The 21,961-nt window shown below is 45.5% G+C and overlaps 1 protein-coding gene across 1 annotated transcript in view; it reads right to left on the bottom strand.

The window, feature by feature from the left end:
• The window catches only part of prex1 (phosphatidylinositol-3,4,5-trisphosphate-dependent Rac exchange factor 1), a 109,262-nt gene that overhangs the window by 17,180 nt on the left and 70,121 nt on the right, over window positions 1-21,961 (bottom strand). Inside the window, exons 16-26 of the mRNA XM_065020664.1 lie at window positions 17,523-17,668; window positions 15,144-15,236; window positions 13,746-13,894; window positions 13,525-13,610; window positions 12,204-12,337; window positions 9,607-9,721; window positions 9,319-9,497; window positions 8,898-9,059; window positions 7,873-8,083; window positions 1,519-1,792; window positions 638-844 (exon numbers count right to left, since the gene is read on the bottom strand). Coding sequence (XP_064876736.1) covers window positions 638-844; window positions 1,519-1,792; window positions 7,873-8,083; window positions 8,898-9,059; window positions 9,319-9,497; window positions 9,607-9,721; window positions 12,204-12,337; window positions 13,525-13,610; window positions 13,746-13,894; window positions 15,144-15,236; window positions 17,523-17,668 — 1,756 coding nt within the window. The remainder of the gene's footprint in view (window positions 1-637; window positions 845-1,518; window positions 1,793-7,872; window positions 8,084-8,897; window positions 9,060-9,318; window positions 9,498-9,606; window positions 9,722-12,203; window positions 12,338-13,524; window positions 13,611-13,745; window positions 13,895-15,143; window positions 15,237-17,522; window positions 17,669-21,961) is intronic.

Below are 21,961 nucleotides of genomic sequence, written 5' to 3'. Positions count from 1 at the left end.
GTCCGTTAAGAACATATTCTTATTTACAATGGAGGCCAAACCCGAACGCCGCTGGGCCAATTGTGCGCCGCCCAATCACAGTGATACAGCCTGGAATCGAACCAGGGTCTGTAGTGACGCCTCTAGCACTGAGACGCAGTGCCTTATACCGCTGCGCCACTCAGGAGCTGATCCAAGATCAGTGCCTAAGGGAAACGGAGTAGCATTGGAATGACGGACCCTGTTGTGAGGTCGCATTGGATAAGTGACACCTCTCCTCTGTCTTTCACCCACAAGATAATTGCCCACCACAGAAATAGAATCAGATAATCCTACCCCCAATACTAACCTCAACCATTACAGTGGATTAGGGGTAATCTCCATCACCTCCTCCACCTCCACCTTTTAACCCATTGCACTACTTTTAGTATTATGGTGATTTGTATTGTATTATGTGCTTCTGCTTTGCCCTTCCTTAAGGGTTTTAGGCTGGGCATCCATAAAGCACTTTGTGACTACTGCCGATGTAAAAAAAAAAAAAAAAAAGGCTCTATAATGTACATTTGATTGGGAAGAAGCACCAATTTCAAACGTCCAAGACAAATTTCCCTTGGGGGACAACAAAGTGAATCTTATCTCAACTCTCATCTTATCTTACCTGTACGAGTCCCTGTAGCTCATGGTGTCGTGGCCCGAGTCCTCCTGGTCCTCCTCAGTCACCTTGAAGCAGACCCTCTTGATGCCCCCGTGCTCTGCTTTTTCCTGGTCCCCCTCCTCAGGGGCCACAGAGGGGGGCTGGCTGGCCTCGTAGGCTGGGGGCTCGCTGCCCTGCGGCTGGGTGGGCTCCGTGATGGACGACAGAAGGCTGCAGTTATCGACCGTCACATACGAGGAGAAAACACATGAATAGTAAAGTAGAGATGTTCTTATAATGTGGACTCACATTTATTGCTTTTATATGTGCACACATATCTTTTACACACACAGTAGAGAAGGTTTCCCCTCCTTCCAATGGGGCAGTGGCTTCACGGCCTGTTGCTGTTAGCCCAATCCATAAACAGTTTTGGAGTGACAAATTCCCCTGTTTTGAAAGTATCCACATTAAACAAGCAAAAAGGGCAGTCAGACAAAGGGGGTTTGGCGTGGGTCTCAGGAAGGCTGCCTGGGGACAATGGTTTCATAATATATTGGCCTTCCAGCTTTCCATATTCATGCAGCATAATAACAGATCTTCAGAGGAAAATGTCAACGAATAGACTACAGGAACTAAAAATAAACGACGGTGATATATAATTTGGCGATTCTAAAACCACTCATGTGATTTTGGGTGCCTACATGTGTATTATTTGGGTACTCACACTATTGGGGTACCTTGGGTAAAGCTGAACAATGAAATTCAGGTATTTAGCAATGATACGCATACATACAGTATATCGGGCCGCATTATATCGATTCGTGGGCCGTGTCTGGCTCGCGGGCCACCAGTTTGAGATCGCTGACATGGGTACTTAGCGAGGATTGTCACATATGTGTACTTACACATCTATCTGGGTGACGTACTGCCTCATTTCTCGGACAGCGATGTCAAGGCGGCTGTAGAGGCGGATGTATGCGTCCTGGATCTCCATGTCCTCCTGTTTGAGCAGGAAGCTGAGGCCTTTCCCCCGGTGGGCCTGCTGCCTCCTGTCTGGAGTGCCCTCTACAGAGCCCTCGATGTCCCACTCCCCCTCCTCTCCCAGACCGCTGCAGCTGTAGGACGGGGCGCCCATGCTTGTCACACAGTGCTGGGTGTGGGACATTGGGTTCAGGTTAGCTGTGGGGAGAGAGAAAATAAATAGTGAAGAAAGGTAAATTAAGTGAAAGCAGAGGTAGAAATAGAGGAGGGAAGAAAGGGAAAGAGGGAGAGAGGGGGAGAGAGGGAGAGAGAGAGAGAGAGAGGAGAGACAATCAACTCTTACTTCCAGAGACCCATATCTACACCAGATGTTCAGTCTTCATGCACAATAACACTCTGATGAATATACGGCCTATCGTTTTGACAAAAACTGTGCTTTTAAATGAAGAGCCTTATATATATATATATATATATCGCTGTTCTATGTACATTCAAACACTCCCTGAAACACTTCAGCGAGCAGGCCTTTCTAATCGACCTGGCCTGGGTTTCCTGAAAGGATATTGACCTCATCCAGTCGGTAGAGGATGCCTGGTTATTTTTATTATTATTATTAAATGCCTTCCTCACCATGTTAAATAAGCATGCCCCATTCAAGAAATGTAGAACCAGGAACAGATATAGCCCTTCGTTCTCTCCAGACCTGACTGCCCTTAACCAACACAAAAACATCCTATGGCGTTCTGCATTAGCATCGAACAGCCCCCGTGATATGCGACTTCTCAGGGAAGTTAGAAACCAATATACACAGTTAGAAAAGCCATGGCTAGCTTTTTCAAGCAGAAATGTTCTTCCTGCAACACAAACTCAAAAATGTTCTGGGACACTAAAGTCCATGGAGAATAAGAACACCTCCTCCCAGCTGACCACTGCACTGAGGATAGGAAACTCTGTCACCATCGATAAATCCACTATAATTGAGAATTTCAACAAGCATTTTTCTACGACTGGCCATGCTTTCCACCTGGCTACCCCTAACCCGGTCAACAACACTGCACCCCCCACATCAACTCGCCCAAGCCTTCCCCATTTCTCCTACTCCCAAATCCAGTCAGCTGATGTTCTGAAAGAGCAGCAAAATCTGGACCCCTACAAATCAGCCGGGCTAGACAGACAATCTGGACCCTTTCTTTCTAAAATGATCTGCCGAAATTGTTGCAACCCCTATTACTAGCCTGTTCAACCTCTCTCGTGTCGTCTGAGATCCCCAAAGATTGGAAAGCAGCTGCGGTCATCCCCCTCTTCAAAGGGGGGGACACAATCTTGACCCAAACTGCTACAGACCTATATCTATCCTACCCTGCCTTTCTAAGGTCTTCGAAAGCCAAGTCAACAAACAGATTACAGACCATTTCGAATCCCACCGCACCTTCTCCGCTATGCAGTCTGGTTTCAGAGCTGGTCATGGGTGCACCTCAGCCACGCTCAAGGTCCTATACGATATATTAACCGCCATCGATAAGAAACAATACTGTGCAACCGTATTCATTGACCTGGCCAAGGCTTTCGACTCTGTCAAGCACCACATTCTCATTGGCAGACTCGTTAGCCTTGGTTTCTCAAATGATTTCCTCGCCTGGTTCACCAACTACTTCTCTGATAAAGTTCAGTGTGTCAAATCGGAAGGCCTGTTGTCCGGGCCTCTGGCAGTCTCTAAGGGGGTGCCAGAGGGTTCAATTCTTGGGCCGACTCTCTTCTCTGTATACATCAATGATGTCGCTCTTGCTGCTGGTGAGTCTCTGATCCACCTCTACGCAGGCGACACCATTCTGTATACTTCTGGCCCTTCTTTGGACACTGTGTTAAAAACCCTCCAGATGAGCTTCAATGCCATACAACTCTCCAACTGCTCTTAAATACAAGTACAACTAAATGCATGCTCTTCAACCGATCGCTGCCTGCACGTCCAGCATCACTACTCTGGACAGTTCTGACTTGTGAATATGTGGACAACTACAAATACCTAGGTGTCTGGTTAGACTGTAAACTCTCCTTCCAGACTCACATCAAACATCTCCAATCCAAAGTTAAATCTAGAATTGGCTTCCTATTTCGCAACAACGCATCCTTCCCTCATATGCTGCCAAACATACCCTCATAAAACTGACCATCCTACCGATCCTCGACTTCGGCAATGTCATTGACAAAATAGCCTCCAATACCCTACTCAATAAATTGGATGCAGTCTATCACAGTGCCATCCGTTTTGTCACCAAAGCCCCATATACTACCCACCACCGCAACATGTATGCTCTCGTTGGCTGGCCTTCGCTTCATACTCGTCGCCAAACCCACTGGCTCCAGGTCATCTACAAGACCCTGCTAGGTAAAGTCCCCCCTTATCTCAGCTCGCTGGTCACTATAGCAGCACCCACCTGTAGCACACGCTCCAGCAGGTATATCTCTCTGGTCACCCCCAAAACCAATTCTTCCTTTGGCCACCTCTCCTTCCAGTACTCGGCTGCCAATGACTGGAACAAAAATCTCTGAAACACTTTTCTCCCTCACTAGCTTTAAGCACCAGCTGTCAGAGCAGCTCACAGATTACTGCACCTGTACATAGCCCATCTATAATTTAGCCCAAACAACTACCTCTTCCCCCTCTTCCCCTACTGTATTTATTTATTTAGCTCCTTTGCACCCCATTATTTCTACTTTGCAAATTCTTCCACTGCAAATCTACCATTCCAGTGTCTTACTTGCTATATTGCATTTACGTCGCCACCATGGCCTTTTTTTTCCCTTTACCTCCCTTATCTCACCTCATTTGCTCACAAGGTATATAGACTTATTTGTCTACTGTATTATTGACTGTATGTTTGTTTTACTCCATGTGTAACTCTGTGATGTTGTACGTATCGAACTGCTATGCTTTATCTTGGCCAGGTCGCAATTGTAAATGAGAAATTGTTCTCAACTTGCCTACCTGGTTCAATAAAGGTTAAATAAAAAAATACATGTATAAAATGTATACTGCCTTGCGAGTCGTGAAGAAATGCCTAGAACGTGACAAAAACACAGTAAAATATTTTTTATTTGGTATTGTGGTCTAATTCTATGTCCTGTTTGTGGAGCCTGAGGGTGTAACGTTAGCATAGCCTACCATTAAGTCGAGGAGCTCCTATACTTTGCGCACATTCCAGCCCTGAGCACTCCACGAGGCTACTAAATGCCCTAAAAAAGCAAACATTTTGTCCATGCATTTCTGACCGCAAAGCCAATGAAGCCGTCACTTTGGAGTTGTATGATTTTTTTCAGCCTGGTAAAGAAACTTTAAACTCGGTTGCTGGGGGAATTGCCAAGTCTTGCACATGTTGAAAAGACACAACTAGAGAGTAGATGTGAAATCATTCTGCGAGAGACAGGTTGAAACAATGCTAATGGTTATCTCAGACGGCTGGCTGTCTGTTGCAGCTTCCTTCCCCCATGGCTGTCTGAGTGTCTCTGTGGCTCGGCACAGAGCGGCAGCCGGATGACAGGCCAAACGGTAGGCTACTGAAACCACAGAGACTAAACAGACAGGAGGACCACATGGGCCCATAGAGATATATACAGTTGAAGTCGGAAGTTTACATACACTTAGGTTGGAGTCATTAAAACTCGTTTTTCAACCACCCTACAAATTTCTTGTTAGTTTTGGCAAGTAGGTTAAGGACATCTACTTTGTGCATGACAAGTTATTTTTCCAACAATTGTTAACAGACAGACTATTTCACTGTATCACAATTCCAGTGGGTCAGAAGTTTACATACACTAAGTTGACTGTGCCTTTAAACAGCTTGGAAAATTCCAGAAAACTATGCCGGGGCTTTAGAAGCTTCTGATAGTCTAATTGACATCATTTGAGTCAATTGGAGGTGTACCTGTGGATGTATTTCAAGGCCTACCTTCAAGTGCCTCTTTGCTTGGGAAAATCAAAAGAAATCAGTCAAGAGCTCAGAAAAATAATTGTAGATCTCCACAAGTCTGGTTCATCCTTGGGAGAAATTTCCAAACGCCTGAAGGTACCACATTCATCTGTACAAACAATAGTACGCAATTATAAAAACCATGGGACCACGCAGCCATCATACCGCTCAGGAAGGAGACACGTTGTCTCCTAGACAGGAACGTACTTTGGTGCGAAAAGTGCAAATCAATCCCAGAACAACAGCAAAGGACCTGGTGAAGATGCTGGAGGAAACAGGTACAAACATATCTATAGCCACAGTAAAACGAGTCCAATATCGACATAACCTGAAAGGCCGCTCTGCAAGGAAGAAGTCACTGCTCCAAAACCGCCATAAAAAAGCCAGACTACGGTCTACAACTGCACATGGGGACAAATATCGTACTTTTTTGAGAAAGGTCCTCTGGTCTGATTAAACAAAAATATAACTGTTTGGCCATAATGACCATCGTTATGTTTGGAGGAAAACGGGGGAGGCTTGTAAGCCGAAGAACACCATCCCAACTGTGAAGCACGGGGGTGGTAGCATCATGTTGTGGGGGTGCTTTGCAAAAATCCTATAGAAGATTTATGTGGGCAGAACTGAAAAAGCCTGTGCGAGCAAGGCCTACAACCTGACTCAGTCACACAAGCTCTGTCAGGAGGAATGGGCCAAAATTCACCCAACTTATTGTGGGAAGCTTGTGGAAGCCTACCTGAAACGTTTGACCCAAGTTCAACAATTTAAAGGCAATGCTACCAAATACACTCAATTAATATGTTTACTTCTTACCCACTGGGAATGTGATGAAAGAAATAAAAGCTGAAATAAATCTCTACTATTATTCTGACATTTTACAATCTTAAAATAAAGTGGTGATCCTAACTGACCTAAAACGGGGAATTTTTACTCTGATTAAATGTCAGGAATTGTGAAAAACTGAGTTTAAATATATTTAGCTAAGGTGTCTGTAAACTTCCGACTTCAACTGTATACACGGACTATAACAAACATTAGGAACACCTTCCTAATATTGAGTGGCACCCCCCTTTTTTACCCTCGGAACAGCCTCAATTCGTCAGGGAACAGAATCTACAAAGTGTCCAAAGTGTTGCTGGCCCATGTTGACTCCAATGCTTCCCACAGTTGTGTCAACTTGGCTGGATGTCCTTTAGGTGGTGGATCATTCTTGATACACACGGAAAACTGTTGAGCGTGAAAAACCCAGCAGCGTTGCAGTTCTTGACACAAACCGGTGCGCCTGGCGCCTACTACCATACCCCATTCAAAGGCACTTCAATCTTTTGTCCTGCCCATTCACTCTCTGAATGGCACACATACACCATCCATGTCTCAATTCTCTCAAGACATAAAAATCATTCTTTAACCTGTCTCCTCCCCTTCATCTACACTGATTGAAGTGGATTTAACAAGTGACATCAATAAGGGATCATAGCTGTCACCTGGATTCACCTGGTCAGTCTATGTCATTCTACAAGTTTTGTATACTCCGTGTATAATGTTCTATTTCATTTTGTGGATGGGCCGAGGGCTACACCTGTTAAGATCTCTCACTCCCTCGCTCTCTCTGACTCTATAACAGTCTCTGCCCCTTCTCTGTTTATCTCACGCTCACTTTCTCTCTGTCCCTTGACCTAACAACATCTACAGTAAATTCATCTGATGATCCCCATCTCCTCATCACCCTCTTACTCTCTGGAGAATATCCCACCCGTGGTGCCTTGGAGGGCCCGCTTTGGTGACATCACTCATCCCCCACAGAGAAGAAGGCTACACGTGACGGCGTGGAAGGGAGGGTCACCTGAGGCTAATGGATGTTTTCAATGGGCGACCGGCGGGGACGATTAGTGGCGGGATTACAACTACATTACTGCTAATCTACTGTGGGAATTGTCCCGATATACGGCTCAAGGTTAACAAGGTTTGGTTCATCACGAGAGCTCATAAAGTCATTTGCACAATGGGATTTCATTGGTCAGAGAGGGTAATTAGTTGAAATGATCTCTTTGTTTGAAGCCTTAAAGGCTGGCAGCGTAATGTTGTTAATAAGGGGATATTGGCTATTGTTGGCAAAACTCAAATGTGACTTGACTTAAACAAAAAAACTGAACTTAGCCATGGATATGATTCCAACTGGGCTCTATTGTCGTATTTTCTTGCTGTTCTTCTCATTGTGTAAGCCAAAGGTATGTGTGTGTGTCTCAGTTCATACATGCACATGCGTCTTATGCGTCCATGTGTGTACACACACACGTCTGCTCGCCCCACCTTGGTCGGGGTCCAGGCCGAAGAAGGAGTTCTTGCGTCCAAAGCGGATGCTGAAGGCCCTGCCAGTGGCCGTGGTGGTCTTGGGGTAAGATACCTGCATCAGGTTGACGTGGCAGTTGGTGGGCACAAAGTCCATGCAGCCCAGTGGGTGAGGCCGCACACCCGCCTGCTTGAACGTGGGACACGCCTTGTTCCTCAACTCCTGGGCAAACTGAAAACAATCACACACACACAATGAAGGAGATTGAAATTGGTACCTTCACCGCTATAAGATAATGATGGCTCAATGCTCACTGCTGATATCGGTGCGTTGTCTGTGTGAGTGGGGTGTAGTTGGTGCTGAATTACTGAAGTGGGGGGGTGCGCGAGCGTGTATGCTTGAGGAAGAGAGGGGAGAGTGAGTGAGCGTGTATGCTTGTGGAAGAGAGGGGAGAGTGAGTGAGTGTGTATGCTTGTGGAAGAGAGGGGGAGAGTGAGTGAGTGTGTATGCTTGTGGAAGAGAGGGGAGAGTGAGTGAGTGTGTATGCTTGTGGAAGAGAGGGGGAGAGTGAGTGAGTGTGTATGCTTGTGGAAGAGAGGGGGAGAGTGAGTGAGTGTGTATGCTTGTGGAAGAGAGGGGGAGAGTGAGTGAGTGTGTATGCTTGTGGAAGAGAGGGGGAGAGTGAGTGAGTGTGTATGCTTGTGGAAGAGAGGGGGAGAGTGAGTGAGTGTGTATGCTTGAGGAAGAGAGGGGAGAGTGAGTGAGTGTGTATGCTTGAGGAAGAGAGGGGGAGAGTGAGTGAGTGTGTATGCTTGAGGAAGAGAGGGGGAGAGTGAGTGTGTATGCTTGAGGAAGAGAAGGGGAGAGTGAGTGTGTATGCTTGAGGAAGAGAGGGGGAGAGTGAGTGTGTATGCTTGAGGAAGAGAGGGGGAGAGTGAGTGTGTACTAAAGAGTTGAAGACAGGCGGCAAGCAGTCCGTGTTTGTAGCTGCTCTTGCACTACATATGGGGCTATGAGAGACAGAGGGATCCTGTAGTTCCTGTACCTGCTGGTAGCTGCTGATTCGTCGGCGGATGCTCTCCAGCTTGGTGTCACAGATGTTCCTGAACTCAAACTGAGGCATCGACACCACGCGGTCGCTCTGTGAAATCAGCTGGCTGCAGTTGCGCACAAAATGGCTGTCGTCACCGGCAAAGGCCTCCAGGATCTGACAGGTGAAAACTAATGTTTAAGTCATGGAATTGAACAGCATGTAACTTGGGAAGCATTCACTCCCATTGTTGTCTGTCATAAATGCTAATGTTAACGAGTCGTTGGCTGTGGCTATGAACAGAAACCCATAGTGCCAATGCTAGAAGAACACAACAACAATATATATGTATTGTGGCCAACCTGCTCCAGCAGTATACCACAATCTGCTGAGCAGTGTTAGCATGCTAATGCTAACAACAACAATGGACATGTACTTTGGCGGTGAGGCTGAAGCAGCCCTTGGGCTCCACCATCTTCTCCAGGACGTGGCTCTTGATGCCGGCCGTGCTGACGTACTCGTACACCACGCCATGCTCCAGGTGCACGTTGTCAACCATCATGCTCACCAGAGGCACAGAGTCATCAGACATGGACAGCCTGCTCAGGCTATAGTCTGGATGAGACACAAAATACAGGACGCTTTTGAGTACACACCTGTTGTTGGATAGATGGGTAGATGGACAGAGACAAACCCACAGTGAGGTAAGTATACACTACAGTACCTGTTCCATTCCTGGCATTCTCCTCCTCTGTCTCAGAGCCATTCTCTGCTGGGCAGGCCCCGAACGCCCCCCTGTCCTCCTCAACATCCTCAAATGCCCGATACACCCACTGATACTTATAGGACACAGAGAGGGACACACTGGAGTCAAACATTGGTGTGTGTTTCTGTACATGCCATCATACAGTTTACTTAAGTATTCACACCCGAGTAAATACTTTGTAGAAGCACCTTTGGCGACCATTACAGCTTTGAGTCGTCTTGGGAAAGGGGGATACCTAGTCAGTTGTCCAACTGAATGTATTCAACTGAAATGAGTCTTCCTCGTTTAACCCAACCACTCTGATTCAGAGAGGTGTAGGAGGCTGCCATAATCGACATCCACGTCTTCGGTGCCCGGGGAACAGTGGGTTAACTAACTGCCTTGCTCCGGGGCAGAACGACAGATTTTAACCTCCGTCAGCTCGGGGATTCGATCCAGCAACCTTTCAGTTACTGGTCCAACGCTCTAACCACTAGGCTACCTGCTGCCTTTGGTATGTCTGTATCGGCTTTGCACATCTGGATTTGGGGATTTCTCTCCCATTCTTCCTTGCAGATGTTCTCAAGCTCTGTTAAGTTAGATGGGGAGCGGCGGTGACTCTTCAAGTCTTTCCGCAGATTTTCAATGGGATTCAAGTCTGGGCTTTGGCTGAGCCACTCAAGGACTTCCACATTCTTGTTCTGAAGCAATTCCAGCATTGCTTTCACTGTATGCTTGGGACACTGTCCTGTTGGAACGTAAATCTTCATTTACAGTCTGAAACAGGTTGTCATCAAGGATTTGCCTGTATTGTTTCCTCTATCCTTACCAGTCTCCCAGTGCCTACCGCTGTAATGCATTCTGATAGCATGATGCTGCCACCACCAAGCTTCATGGTAGGGATGGGGGTTAGACTGGTGATAAGCTGGGCCTGGTTTTCTCCAGACATAGAGCTTTGCATTCAGGCCAAATAGTTAATCTTTTGTCTCATCAGACCACAGAATCTCTTGCCTTACGCTCTCAGAATATTTCACGTGCCTTTTCACAAACTCCAGGCGTGCTGTCATGTGCCTTTTTCTCTGGGGTGCTTTCTGTTTGGCCACTCTCCCAATGAAGCCCAGATTGGTGAAGTGCTGTAGACACTGTTGTTCTTCTGGCAGGTTCTCCCATCTCAGCCAAGGAATGCTGTAGTTTTGTCAGAGTGGTCATTGCGGTCTAGGTCACCTCCCTGACCAAGGTCCTTCTTGGCTGGTTGCTCAGTTTGGTCGGACTGCCAGCTCTAGGCAAAGTCTGGGTAGTTACATATTTTTTCAATTTCCCAATGATGGAGACCACTGTGCTCTTGGAAACTTTCTACATAGTAGTAATTGTTATATACACTTTCCCAGATATATGCCTCATCACCACAGTTCTCAGAGATCTACAGACAGGTCCTTGGACTTCATGGTATAGTTTCCACTCTGACAAACTGTCAACTGTGGGACCCTCTAAAATCATGTCCAAACAATTGAATTGGCCACAGGAATTGGTCACAATAGACTCCAATCAAGTAGTAGTGACATCTCAAGGATGGTCAAAGGAAATTGGATGCACCTGAGCTCAAGTGTGAGTGTCATCGCAAAGGGGTGAGAATACTTATGTAAATTAGGGATCAATAAAAGTGCAAAAAATGTTAAAAATAAATATATATGTTTACACGTTCTCATTATCGGGTATTGTGTGTAGATGGGTGAGATAAAACAACGTTTTAATCCATTTTGAATTCAGGCTGTAACAACAAAATGTGGAATAAGTCAAGGGGTGTGAATACTTTCTGAAGGCCCTGTATAATGCATTTTCTCTCAGAGAACATGGCACTGGTTCAGGAAACACACTGGCAATTAACCAGCTGTGTGAATGAACTAACAGAGACATGGTCCAAACAGAGCAGCTCTGAGGAGATTTGACTGGGCAAGAGCTGTGGGGATAGGACAAGAGAATCCAGGGTAAAAAATCAACAAAGCGGGGGATTGGATAGGAGGAGAGGAGCAAGAGTAAATATCAACACATCACCTAATAAAAAAAGCACCACAGTACATCCTGCTGGGTCCCAAGCAGGATAAAGCCAAAAAACTATATTTGACGCAGTAGGAAAAGAAAAACAAGGGGGGGAAAGAGGTCTACTGGCAGAAGACTGAAACTGAGAATCAGGAAGAACCCTAGTTGTGATGCAACAAATACAAATAAAACCTTGCACGTGACACTGTAGAAGGGAACACACTAGTTTGGTAGAAAAACATCTTGGCACGGGTAGAAAAGTAGCAATGGTTTAAGGCTCTTTTTAAAGCTACATTAGGCTGTGTCAGTGTTCTCCAATCCTGGTGCTTAGGCACTTGATTCAACTCCTCATCAAGCTTTTGATAAGTGGAATCAGGTATGTTAGTGATAAAGGTCAAAAGGACCTTTGGGGCCCCCAGGACCAGGATAGGGGAAGACTGGGCCATGCCTTTGTGGTTGAATCTCACCATCTCCGAACATTTGTTTCCTCTAACGCTATGCAGACAGAATTAAACCAATGGAAGTGCCAGGCCTCTCACCATGTCGGGGTGTTCCTGCTGGGAGGAGGTGAAGTGCTCCAGGACCTCCTGGTAGTCACTGAGGTTCATGCTGTTGCCGTTCACCTTCAGGATACACTGACCTGGCTGGAGGCCCGCTGCCGCCGCCTCCGACCCTGGAGTCACACAGGGGTCAGGGATCACATTTGGATATGCCGCAGGGTCGTCATTGTAATCGCAATGCGGTTATACTTTTAGTCACACCCCCCCCCCCCCCCAAACAAAAATTCTACAAATTGTTGTAATATACTGTAAGTGCAATGCAATTTTAATTTTAAATCTAGTCCTTCGTGTAAATATGTATTTTATTCAATGTAACCTTCATTCAATTAGGACATCCCATTGAAATTAAGAATCGGTTCATCAGAGAAGACCTATCCAAGGCCATCTTTCTCAAAGAAAGAGATACGCACACAATGAAGACATACGTGGGTGTAAAAACTTCAAATAACTCCTGGTAACACTTTAGCTGTGCACTAAACAGATATTCCTGTCCCATTTTAAAATACCAGGCCTAGCATCCCTTTCCCTGTCATCCACCTCACACAAAGCACACAGCGCCATAACTTCAGTTTAGCAGCAACCCCTCCCAGCCGTCAAGTAGGGCCCTGATTTAGGAGATGAGAGTGTGCCTGGAGAGTCTGACATCATTCAGAGACAACTCATATGGGGCCGGTAGCTGGAAGGAACCCCACGCTCCGCAGCCTGCGTGTGTGTGTTTGTCCTCATCCCTGGATGCTACAGAAAGGAGTCAGACATTTTTTCCGACCTCCTCTTCCAGCTGTTTTACACATTTGCACCAATCCCTCGCTCGCAATTCGATAGCCGTAAATCTCCCCCCCGCTCTTCTTTCGCTTCTTCTTTTTATATAATATAAACATCTGCCTAGCAGGCAGTGTACCGGGAGAATGTGGCCCAGGTGGTTGTATTAACAAAGAGGAGTTAAGTTCTGTGTGTGTGTAGGGGGGAGTGCCGTCTTTTAGGGTTTTAACTTTGAACCCTAGCGAACATGTGGTCCAAAAAAGCAGAGCCTCAGTAAATGGGAACTGAAGCTGACAGGTGCATAGCTGGAAGGTAACGTTACCTCATCCTATAATTTAAAGACAGGCTTCTGGCATGTATTCTAGCATTCCAGGTTCCCTCCCATAAATGGTCTATTAGCAGACAAGACGTGACTAAATCACGAGCCATTTAACATACGACGCAGTACATATTTCCTGTGTGTGGTGTTCACGTCCAATGAGTGAACCCCAAGACTCGAGGTCAAATTCAGAGAGAGCCAATCAAAGCGGTTGATACTCACCTTTCCTTACTGCGTGTACATGAGGTGGGGCGGAGCCACAGAGTTTGAAGGACAGGGGATCTGGAGTGTCTGGAACCTTCACGATCCTAAATCAACAAGGGAGTGAATCAGAGACTGGCCAAACACAGCCTGTGTGTCTAGTTAAGTGTGTGTGTGTGTGTGTGTAATGAAATTGTGTATGTGTATACGTGCGTGTCCATGCTTGTACTACTGTAACTCACTCCTTGGCCTTGGTGTTGACCAGCAGGCGTAAGGAGCGGCGGATGCAGAAGGCCTGGTTGATCATGGTCTCCACCTCCTGGAAGGGCCTGAGGAACACCAGGTCCTCGTTGATGGTGAAGATCTTCCTGCCCGCCTGCAGCCCCGCCATCTGGAGAGGGAGGACGGAGTGGAAACAACACCGGTGAAGTGTCCGGATAGGTTGTCTCATCATTTCATGCTAGATCAGCGGCCATTTTGCTTTGCAAATGTAAAAATGCTTGCGAACAATTTGACCAGATGTCACTTATAAAACCTGGTTAAATAATGGGGAAAGGCATTCAGGTGAAATCTTAATGATACATTTTTCTTTTTAAACGCTAATGAAGAAGGGAAGCTCAACGATATGAGCTTTGCACATCTGCCCGCCATTTGCGGGGCATTAATGCATATTGAACTGTGATGGGTTTTGCGTGCATGTGTCTGGTCACGTCGTGAGAATAATGCATCCTCTATATCCTCTCTGGCTCGCCCAGGACCCAGGGACCAGATCCGCTTGGCTTTGGTTGCCTGCGGGGTTGGCTTTGGAGGACAGACCAGAATAGGGACAGCCAGGCACAGTGGCCCTCTGAATATGTGTGTGTGTGTTTGTGTGTGCGCATGTTTGGTATTCTCCCCCCCGACCCTCTTAGAGTCCCTGGCTCTCCCAGGGTTTTTCACTGGGCCCTGTGAATCAGCTGAGCCTCATTCACAATGCTGGCACGCACACACACACACGCACACACACACGCACGCTCTGTGTCAGCCAGGACCGAACTAAGCTGGCACTGTCTGGAGCAGAGAAGCAGAGGCGATAGAGGGGGCTGAGGAATGAGATGGAGGTGACAGGGAACAAGGGAGGCGAGAAAGACCGTAAGGGACAGTTAGGGACAGTTAGGGAAGGAGTGCAGTAAGGCTGTTTCCCCCAATCCCTTCACTCAGAGATCCCCAGTCATTATTCCATCCCAACACTAGTTCCTCTACTTCAACCAATCAAGATTCCAAGACCCTGATTAGTTGAGTCAGGAGAGAGGAGAGAGAGAGTAGAGATAGAAGGCTGTCCTCCCATAAGGCTGCAGGCAGAAAGACAGATGGAGACGTGTGCAGGCGCGTACATACACGCACACGTAAGCACACACACAAAGAGCTGGGATGTCGTGTTGTGGCGTGTGGTGGCATTGAGGAGAATGTGAGCAGGCATGTCTAATGTAATACGGCTGATCTGATCCCCACACTGAGAATAGATGCCCTGAGGAGAGTGACAGAACCACCAGCGCCTGAATCACTGGGACTAATGGACTCTGTCAGTGAGAAGGAAGAAGCACAGACGTGTGTGTGTGTGTGTGTGTGTGTGTGTGTGTGTGTGTATGTAGACTCCTCACCTCGGCGTGAGAGCCCCTGGTGACAGACTTCACCACGATGGCCTTGTTCTTCTCCTCGATTTCAAAGCCGTAGTCCTCTTCCTCAGGGTGGATCTGTGGGGAGAGAAACAAACAACACAACATCGACCAAGGAGCTTGGAAGGCTTTGATTGACATTGACTAATTCATTCATCCATTGCGCAAATTGAAGGAACCAACCAAATCTGGACATTTTGTCTGGCAATCACTGTGCTTGTCAATGACAACCGAATGACACAATGGCAATGAACAGACCTGGGTCAAATGCATACTTCACATGTGGGTTTATTTGGGACGATTCCATTACCGAGCACTAACAATCACACGGTGGGGGTTATCTCCCTACTGCAGAGTTGTGATAAGATGGCTATCGCTAACGCCCGTCTGAGGAGACTGCTACAAGGAGAAAGACTAAACAATGGCCTCTGCAGCATCAAGGAGCTGTGTGTGTGTGTGTGTGTGTGTGTGTGTGTGTGTGTGTCGGACTATCACTTCAGTCATAGCTGTCGGGAATGGGAAGGATTAGCATTTGAGCTGATCAGGGATGGGGCGTCTCCTAGGCAAAATAAAAATGGTCCACTTCCTCGTTCGTTCTGCTGACGAAACGCTTGGAAAAGCTAATGCACTTATGTTAGCTGGACACAACGTAACTTGATGTAGCTTCCAGTTTCCCACCCTTTTCTGAGGTGGGTTTGACCTTTTACTCTCATTCTTCTAGCACCTGTTGGTGGATGTCACAGGGGAGAGTCGCACGGTGTTGATGCATCGATCAAGAGAGACCAAGAGCGCGAGAGGAAGGGACCGAGAGAGAGAAAGAGTGTGAGAGACAGAACATTAGATGAAGAGAAACTAATATAGAAAGAGTGACAGAGGGAGAGAGAGAGAACGTGAGAAGGAGAGAGAGAGCGAGAGAGAACGTGAGAAGGAGAGAGAGAGCGAGAGAGAATGTGAGAAGGAGAGAGAGTGAGAGTGGGGAGAGAGAGAGAGAGAGAATGTGAGGAGAGATGGAGTGCCACACAGGCAAGGCTGTCTCAGACACACAAAATCAACAGTCGAACAGAGACACCGCCATGTTCCTTTCTGCTGTGGACCCTACTTTTCAAATAATGAGACAGCTTTTCTTCAGAGTGCTTCGGGGGGGGGGGGTCCCTTTATGGCAACAAACGGACATGTCCAATCAAGGGTGAGATGGTTAAAGGTCAGAGAGACATTTCTGGCAGGCCTTCGGAGAGCTTTGTAATTAGCCTCTTCACACACAGTAGGGGGGTATGTCAAGTCTAACTGCAGCTCACACATGGAAGCATGTATGTGATGGTTCCTCTTTGAGGACCATCTTCTTCAAAAAGTCTCCACCACGTCCTCCTATGCATTTCAACCGAACTCATGAGCGTTTGTGGGTGTCGATACGTGACATTCCTTACATATTGTCGATTATATTTATTTCTTAGCCTTTTAGCATTCAAACGGAACAAATGTTATCGATGGTTTTCGGTTTGACTACGGGCAAACCATCAAACTGATCTCATCAGTTTAAAAATGGTTCTTCCTGATGCTCGCCTCCTATGAGACCTCCACCCACACACACATATACACACACACACACACACGATTTGTAAAAGACAACTGCCATTAATACGCTGTTGGATCAGAAGGACTTCAAAGCCCTGTCTCGTCTTCAAAGGCGTGAGGAGGAGATTTTTGAGCTGCAACAGCCACGGGGGATGAGACATCTTCAAGTGCTCTCTGAGACTCACATCCAGATGTGGTTCACGCCGTCACGTGTACGCACAGGCCTTGTGGAGCGGAGGACAGGACATGGCTGTTTCCAAATCATGCCCAGACCACTGGGGAAGTCGAAAACCTAGTCCTCTAAATAACACTGAGTGGTAGCTTATTGGTACAGCAGTGGATAAACCATGCAATGAATTACTGGCAAATAATTCTGTATAGTGCTGTTATGATCATACACAGATGCAGGTGTGCAAGTGTGTGTTCATGCCTGTGTTTACTTACATTCATGCGTGAGTGTGTACTGTATAATGTACATTCATGTGTGTGTGAGTATACGTTTGTGTGTGTTCATGTGTGTTTGGGTGTACACGTTCATGTGTGTGTGTGTATACGCTCGTGTGTGTGTACATGCGTGTGTGTTCATGTGTGTGTGTTTGTTCATATGCGTGTGTGTGTGTACATTCCTGTGTGTATACATGCGTGTGTGTCTGTGTATACGTTCCTGTGTGTGTGTAATCATGTGTGTGTATACGTTCATGCGTGTGTGTGTTCATGTGTGTGTGTATACATTTGTGTGTGTGTGTGTGTGTGTGTGTATACGTTCCTGTGTGTGTGTGTAGTCACGCTCACCACCAGGGACTTGGCCAGGATGTTCTCAATGAGCTTGAAGTCATTGCGTTGCAGCTGCTTGCTCTTGGAACTCGTGCCCTCCATCTCCTCGTCGGCATAGAAACGGAAGAACTGCGATTCGTCTTTGAACTCGCTCTTCTCCAGGACTGTGAGAAAGAAAGGGAAAAGAAAAGAGAGAAGTGGTGAGCTAAAGAGAAATGTGGGTCACAGCACCTTCAAGTAAAGTCTGCTTCTGAAAAGGAATGGCACCGTATTCCCTATGTAGTGCACTACCACTGGTCAAAATATATATATATAAATAATACACCTTTAGCCACATACTACCACTGGTCAAAAGTAGGGCTGGATATATATATAAATAATACACCTTTAGCCACATACTACCACTGGTCAAAAGTAGGGCTGGATATATATATAAATAATACACCTTTAGCCACATACTACCACTGGTCAAAAGTAGGGCTGGATATATATATATATATATATAAATAATACATCTTTAGCCACATACTACCACTGGTCAAAAGTAGGGCTGGATATATATATATATAAATAATACACCTTTAGCCACATACTACCACTGGTCAAAAGTAGGGCTGGATATATATATATATATATATATAAATAATACACCTTTAGCCACATACTACCACTGGTCAAAAGTAGGGCTGGATATATATATATATATATAAATAATACACCTTTAGCCACATACTACCACTGGTCAAAAGTAGGGCTGGATATATATAAATAATACACCTTTAGCCACATACTACCACTGGTCAAAAGTAGGGCTGGATATATATATATATAAATAATACACCTTTAGCCACATACTACCACTGGTCAAAAGTAGGGCTGGATATATATATATATATATATATATATAAATAATACACCTTTAGCCACATACTACCACTGGTCAAAAGTAGGGCTGGATATATATATATATAAATAATACACCTTTAGCCACATACTACCACTGGTCAAAAGTAGGGCTGGATATATATATATATATATAAATAATACACCTTTAGCCACATACTACCACTGGTCAAAAGTAGGGCTGGATATATATATATATAAATAATACACCTTTAGCCACATACTACCACTGGTCAAAAGTAGGGCTGGATATATATATATAAATAATACACCTTTAGCCACATACTACCACTGGTCAAAAGTAGGGCTGGATATATATAAATAATACACCTTTAGCCACATACTACCACTGGTCAAAAGTAGGGCTGGATATATATATATATAAATAATACACCTTTAGCCACATACTACCACTGGTCAAAAGTAGGGCTGGATATATATATATATATATATATATATATATATATATATATAAATAATACACCTTTAGCCACATACTACCACTGGTCAAAAGTAGGGCTGGATATATATATATATATATAAATAATACACCTTTAGCCACATACTACCACTGGTCAAAAGTAGGGCTGGATATATATAAATAATACACCTTTAGCCACATACTACCACTGGTCAAAAGTAGGGCTGGATATATATAAATAATACACCTTTAGCCACATACTACCACTGGTCAAAAGTAGGGCTGGATATATATATATAAATAATACACCTTTAGCCACATACTACCACTGGTCAAAAGTAGGGCTGGATATATATATATATAAATAATACACCTTTAGCCACATACTACCACTGGTCAAAAGTAGGGCTGGATATATATATATATATAAATAATACACCTTTAGCCACATACTACCACTGGTCAAAAGTAGGGCTGGATATATATATATATATATATAAATAATACACCTTTAGCCACATACTACCACTGGTCAAAAGTAGGGCTGGATATATATATATAAATAATACACCTTTAGCCACATACTACCACTGGTCAAAAGTAGGGCTGGATATATATATATATAAATAATACACCTTTAGACACATACTACCACTGGTCAAAAGTAGGGCTGTATATATATACATATATATATAAATAATACACCTTTAGCCACATACTACCACTGGTCAAAAGTAGGGCTGTATATATATACATATATAAATAAATAATACACCTTTAGTCACCTACTTGGACATTCATTCACAGGCAAGTGACTAGCTGCTAATTCAACACAGGTTGGGGTGAAATACTTGCTTAAAGGTTGCAGTGTGTGTGTGTTAGTTATATAATTTCCTAGGATATACCAAGGAAATGCCAGTGGAAACATTACCGTCAATTCTTTCACTCAGGTAACCCAACCCCACTGTCATTCATCAGAAAGGGACCGAGTGTGTGTGCGCGTGTTACTCAAAAAAGGACAGTCGGCTTTAAATGTCTGTGTTTTCATAGCCATGTTGGAAGGACACTCTGTTCTCCTCTCTGATCCTGTCCGTCTCAATCTTTCCATGAAAACAGCTTCCCCAGTTTTTCCATGACTAGACAGCGCACTGTGCACTTGGAGTCTGATGCCATGTTATTGTATCGAGCCAACTGTGGTCGATGGTGGCTGTGACAGGTGTCAGTCTGTCTACCTGTCGGTCTCTCTGTCAGAGTGAAGGGTTGTAAAGAACAGTGGTATCTGGGGTAAAGGCACACAGCTGTATGGGAGACCATCTGGTAGGCCAAGCGGAACAAAATCAGTCAAACGGATTTGTGCTGCACACACACAGTCCGGCACTATGCCAAAACAATTAAGCCTAGGGGGCATTTCCAATCGGTCAGACGGTGAATCCTTTGAATACCTTTAATACCACCTATTCAAGTCATCAAGAAACTCCCACTATACACACACATACCCAACCCACAGAGAGAGAGACACGCACACTACCACTGACACTAAATTGGTGTCCCATTGAAATTGGTGACTGCTGTTATGAGTGTGAATTCAATTGGGGAAGTGAATACCACAGGAAAGCTCTGAACCCTTGAATAGCGTCTGTTACTTATAGCGGTGTTCCCCTGCTATTACATAAAGCAGACAATGTTGATGTTGGTCTGCAGCCTTTCATTGTATGAAGCTATGCAGGGCACTTGCGACCCGCCTAAGATGAAATATTTAGGAGAAACGCTGCGTTGCTTGATCTACAGTACACAGAGAGAGAGAGAGAGAGATGGGAGAGATAGGAGAATGATACAGGGACTGAGAGCATGTGCACGAGAGAAATAGAGGGAGAGAGAGAGGGGACGAAAGGAAAAGGGACAGGGAGAATGTGCTTACGAGGAAGTGGGTGAAAGAGAGGTTAAGAGAAAGAACACAGACATACTGACTGAGCTGGGGCATGTGAAGGGACAGCTGAGGTGAGAAGAGACATGCTATGCACTCAGCAGGCAGAGAAGAGACGTGTGAACTTGAAAAGGAGAACTAGCCAGCAGATGGCATCGGGAGGTGTGTGTGTGTGTCAATACTGTATTAGTGGGTGTGTGAGATTGTGTGTGTGTCTACTAAAAACTCAGCAAAAAAAAAAGAAACTGCACTTTTTCAGGACCCTGTCTTTCAAAGATAATTCGTAAATATCCAAATAACTTCACAGATCTTCATTGTAAAGGTTTTAAACACTGTTTCCCATGCTTGTTCAATGAACCATACACAAGTAATGTTACATGCACCTGTGGAACGGTCGTTAAGATACTAACAGCTTACAGACGGTAGGCAATTTAGGTCACAGTTATGAATACTTAGGACACTAAAGAGACCTTTCTACTGACTCTGAAAAACACCAAAAGAAAGATGCCCAGGGTCCCTGCTCATCTGTTGAATGTGCCTTAGGCATGCTGCAAGGAGGCATGAGGACTGCAGATGTAGCCAGGGCAATAAATTGCAATGTCCGTACTGTGAGATGCCTAAGGCAGCGCTACAGGGAGACGGACAGCTGATCGTCCTCGCAGTGGCAGACCACGTGTAACAACACCTGCACAGGATCGGTACATCCGAACATCACACCTGCGGGACAGGTACAGGATGGCAATAAAAACTGCCAGAATTACACCAGGAACGCACAATCCCTCCATCAGTAATCAGACTGTGCGCAATAGGCTGAGAGAGGCTGGACTGAGGGCTTGGAGGCCTGTTGTAAGGCAGGTCGTCACCAGACATCACCCGAAACAATGTTGCCTATGGGCACAAACTCACCGTCGCTGGACCAGACAGGAAAAGTGCTCTTCACTGACGAGTCGCGTTTTTTTCTCACCAGGGGTGATGGACGGATTTGTGTTTATCATCAAATGAATGAGCATAACACCGATGCCTGTACTCTGGAGCGGGATCGAATTTGAGGTGGAGAGTCCGTCATGGTCTGGGGCGGTGTGTCACAGCATCATCGGACTGAGCTTGTCGTCATTGCAGGCAATCTCAACGCTGTGCGTTACAGGGAAAACATCCTCCTCCCTCATGTGGTACCCTTCCTGCAGGCTCATACTGACATGACCCTCCAGC

Source organism: Oncorhynchus nerka, linkage group LG7, assembly GCF_034236695.1.
Source record: "Oncorhynchus nerka isolate Pitt River linkage group LG7, Oner_Uvic_2.0, whole genome shotgun sequence".
Classification (NCBI taxonomy): domain Eukaryota; kingdom Metazoa; phylum Chordata; class Actinopteri; order Salmoniformes; family Salmonidae; genus Oncorhynchus; species Oncorhynchus nerka.
Note: the sequence above shows the minus strand (reverse complement) of the source record. Positions and strands in the feature narration are given on the sequence as shown.